General features: G+C 37.8%; 1 protein-coding gene across 1 annotated transcript; it reads right to left on the bottom strand.

The window, feature by feature from the left end:
• Positions 1 to 200: 200 nt before the first annotated feature.
• Positions 201 to 1,139, bottom strand: LOC138441817 (olfactory receptor 2T27-like). Its single transcript, XM_069592877.1, has one exon. The coding sequence runs from the start codon at positions 1,137 to 1,139 to the stop codon at positions 201 to 203; it is 939 nt and encodes a 312-aa protein (XP_069448978.1).
• Between the last annotated feature and the right edge of the window lie 2,704 nt (positions 1,140 to 3,843).

Below are 3,843 nucleotides of genomic sequence, written 5' to 3'. Positions count from 1 at the left end.
TTTTCTCCAAATATTTCTATGAAAGCAACTTATAACTGAACTTAATTTTTTGTTTCAAACATAATAAAGTAACTGGGTAGTCCATATTTCTAAAATAATATATGTTCCTAAATAGGAATTCTGTGTAGAGGAAGAAAAAGCAAGCTGGGAACTTGGACTTCCATATTGAAACTAGATTTATGGTAATGATATTTCTTAAATTACTTTGATACCAGCTTCTTCCTCAGGACCTTTCTCAGGGCCCCAATCACCTCCTTGTTCCTCAGGCTGTATATAATGGGGTTCAGCATGGGAGTAAGTATAGTGTAGAACACAGAAAGACCTTGATCCAATGCTGGGGTGTGGGAGGAGCCAGGTGTCATGTACACCACTATGTCTGGCCCCAGATAGAGACTCACCACAGTCAGGTGAGAAGAGCACGTGGCCAGGGCTTTGTTCCTCCCCTCAGGAGATTTCATTTTGAGAACAGTGAGGAAGATTTGAATGTAGGAGGCAATTATGAGGTTGAAAGGGATAAGGATAAATATGATACTTACCACAAATACGGCCATCTCATAATCTGAAATATCCTCACAGGATAGCTTCAGGACAGCTGGCATCTCACAGAAGAAGTGATTTATTTCCTTTAGACCACATACAGGAAAATGCATGGTGTAGATGGTTTGAATGAGTGAATTTAGAGCACCCCCAGTCCATGATGCTAGTGCTATGAGCAAACAGACCTTAGAATTCATGATGACTGTGTATTGTAGAGGATTACAAATAGCCACAAATCGGTCATACAACATGAAGGTCAGAAGGAGACACTCAGCACCACCTAGACTCAGGCAGAAAAACATTTGGATTCCACAGCCAATGAAAGAGATGCTGTGCTTCCCTAAAGAATGGTTGATGACCATCTTAGGAACTGAGCTGGAGATGTAGAACAAGTCAATGAAAGAGAGCTGGCTGAGTAAGAAGTACATGGGAGTGTGGAGGTGAACATCCAGCCAGATCAGGAAGATGAGTATGGAGTTCCCTGTGAGGGCAATGAGGTAGATCAGAAGAATGAGGTAGACCAGGAGGCTGGCATATTGGAACTCAGGAAAGAGGCCCAAGAGGATGAAATCTGTAGTAGATACGTTATTTCTTTTTGCCATATCTCAACTTCCTCTATGATGGCTGATGTGCTGTGGGAGAAAAACTATAGGACATTTCGTAAATCTTATGCCTAGTTAAGAACCTTTATTTTAGACTAGTTATTCCCCTATCCATTCTTTCCATGTCTTAGTTGAACAAAATGATATTGAAAATGTCTTGAGGAACTTACAGTCTTCCCAGGTGGTGCTAGTGGTAAAGAACCTGTCTGCCAATGTAGGAGATGCAAGAGATGCGAGTTCGATCCCTGGGTTGGGAAGATCCCCTGGAGGAGGAAATGGAAACCACTCCAGTATTCTTGCCTGGAGAATCCCATGGACAGAGGAGCATGGTGGGCTAGAGTCCATAGGGTCGTAAAGAGCTGGACATGACTGAAGCGATTTAGCATGCACATGAGGAACTTATGGGTGTGAACATATGGAGAGTTGGGGAGAGTGAAGCATTCAGACAGGGCATGGAACCTCCATGTTTTACATATTTCTTTCATCTGAATGTTCATCCATATCTTTTACCACATCCTTTTATGATAAAGAAATCCATTAAAAAAAAAGGTGAGGTTCACCAGTCTTTAACTTATTGTTTTATAAACACTAAATGCTGATCATTTTATTCCACTATTTAAAAATTATTTCATATCTACACAGTTATCATACCCATCCAAGAATTAAAAACTCATTATTTGGAATTTCCTGGGACAATGAGACTCCATATTTTGGTCTCCTTTTAGTTTTTGACTTATCAACGGGACCGTTTCCTCAAGCGTCTTAAATAGCTCCTCCTCTCCTCTGTCTATATCATCTCCCTTGTCAATCTTTCATAGCCCCGTACAGGACCAAATACATATTTTACATGGCAAAATTAAAATGTGGTACCTGTTTTTCAAAATTATTAAAAATTTCAAGATGGCAACATCAGATCATTAAATCACACACAGGCCACTCCTAAGCACAGGACACTGTATGACCTCAGAGTGAAGCTTTTCCTGATTCTATGAGTTCAAGCTCTCAGAACAATATATTTACCTGTCTATCCTCTTTGGAGCTCAATTCTGTATTTCCAACAATTTCTTAAACACTTTCATCACATATCCTGCCAACACTTCCAATTTATCATGCCAAAACTGAGCTCAACTCCCACCTTTTATGCCTTGATTATTTCAGTCATCACCTCTCCTCTAACACAAACATTCAGGCTTATAACATTGAGACCACGTTTAATTATTTTTCCTTATATATTTAATTAGTTAATTGATCTAACCATATTTAACTATCATATCTCTCAGACATTCCCTTCTTTTCCAAACTTATTATTTCACTCAATTCTAAATCTTTAGTCTTCTTCTCATGATTATCTAGACTCCTTCTTCTTCAAACATAATCATCTTAAAGCATAGCTGTGATTGAGTCACTCTCCGTGGCAACATTTGAAATGTTCTCCATGAATCAGTGAATTAAGCTCAATGCTGCTTATATTTGCATTTAAATACTCAACAAGTTTGTCACTAATTTAGCTGGCCAATTTTTTTGTATTGCAATAAAATTTTCCCTTATAATGACTTATACCATAATCTTATGAAATATCATATCTTTCCATCTTCATGCATTTACTTATGTACTGATAGTTTTCCTTTTATTTAGACCAGGCTCCCTCCAGTAAAGGCTGTATCAAATCCTTCCCATCATTTAACATTCTGATCAATGTCAGTACCTTTCTGAAGTCTTCTCAAAACTCTGTCCATTCCATTCCAAATAAAAACTGATTTTTACCTTCTTTTTAAAGTATTTGATTCCCTTTGAATTTCAACACTTGTAATAGAGAAGTAACTTTAATACCTGTAGTTGATAATCCCTACATATTGCTCCCTCAGTACAATTTTGCAACATGGATCATAAAATAGGTAAGTGTATAAGAAAGTATTGGGATGCAGATATTTCAAGATTATTATATCTTTGCTATTATTTGCTTTTGTGAACATATGAAAATGAAATATTTCTTTACTTTGACAAGCTCAGTGCTTAAGCAGTATGTCTGGATGCTGTCAGAAATTATTGAAATCTAGAGTTAAAATAGCTCATGAAAAAAGGAGTTGAATAAAGATTGGGAGGAGAAAGAGAAAGAAGTAGAATGGAGATAAAAGAAGTAAAATAAGAGGATGGGGAAGAATAAGAATGTAAAGGAAAAAGAAGAAGAGGAAATGTGCTAACTGAAATGATGCCCATGGACTTCTCTAGCAGTCCAATGGTTAAGAATCCCCATTTCCTTTGCTGGGGACATGGGTTTGATTCCTACTCAGGGAACTAAGATCCCATATGCCACGAGATGTGGCTAAAATATAAAATAAAATGGTGCCCAAGTTTTATTCTTTTATGATTTTATCAGCATGTACCATAGATATTATTACAAAAACTCTGCTTGTGGGTCACTTTTGAGGCCTCTAAGCCCTGGGTCCTTCTAATTACTTGTGAGTAATGAAGAAACACAAGCTGGAATCAAGATTGCCGGGAGAAATATCAGTAACCTCAGATATGCAGATGACACCACCCTTATGGCAGAAAGTGAAGAGGAACTAAAAAGCCTCTTGATGAAAGTGAAAGTGGAGAGTGAAAATGTTGGCTTAAAGCTCAATATTCAGAAAACGAAGATCATGGCATCCGGTCCCATCACTTCATGGGAAATAGATGGGGAAACAGTGGAAACAGTGTCAGA

Source organism: Ovis canadensis, chromosome 5 (genome assembly GCF_042477335.2).
Source record: "Ovis canadensis isolate MfBH-ARS-UI-01 breed Bighorn chromosome 5, ARS-UI_OviCan_v2, whole genome shotgun sequence".
Taxonomy (NCBI): domain Eukaryota; kingdom Metazoa; phylum Chordata; class Mammalia; order Artiodactyla; family Bovidae; genus Ovis; species Ovis canadensis.
The sequence above is the reverse complement of the archived record's forward strand: the minus strand, read 5'-3'. Positions and strand labels throughout refer to the sequence as shown.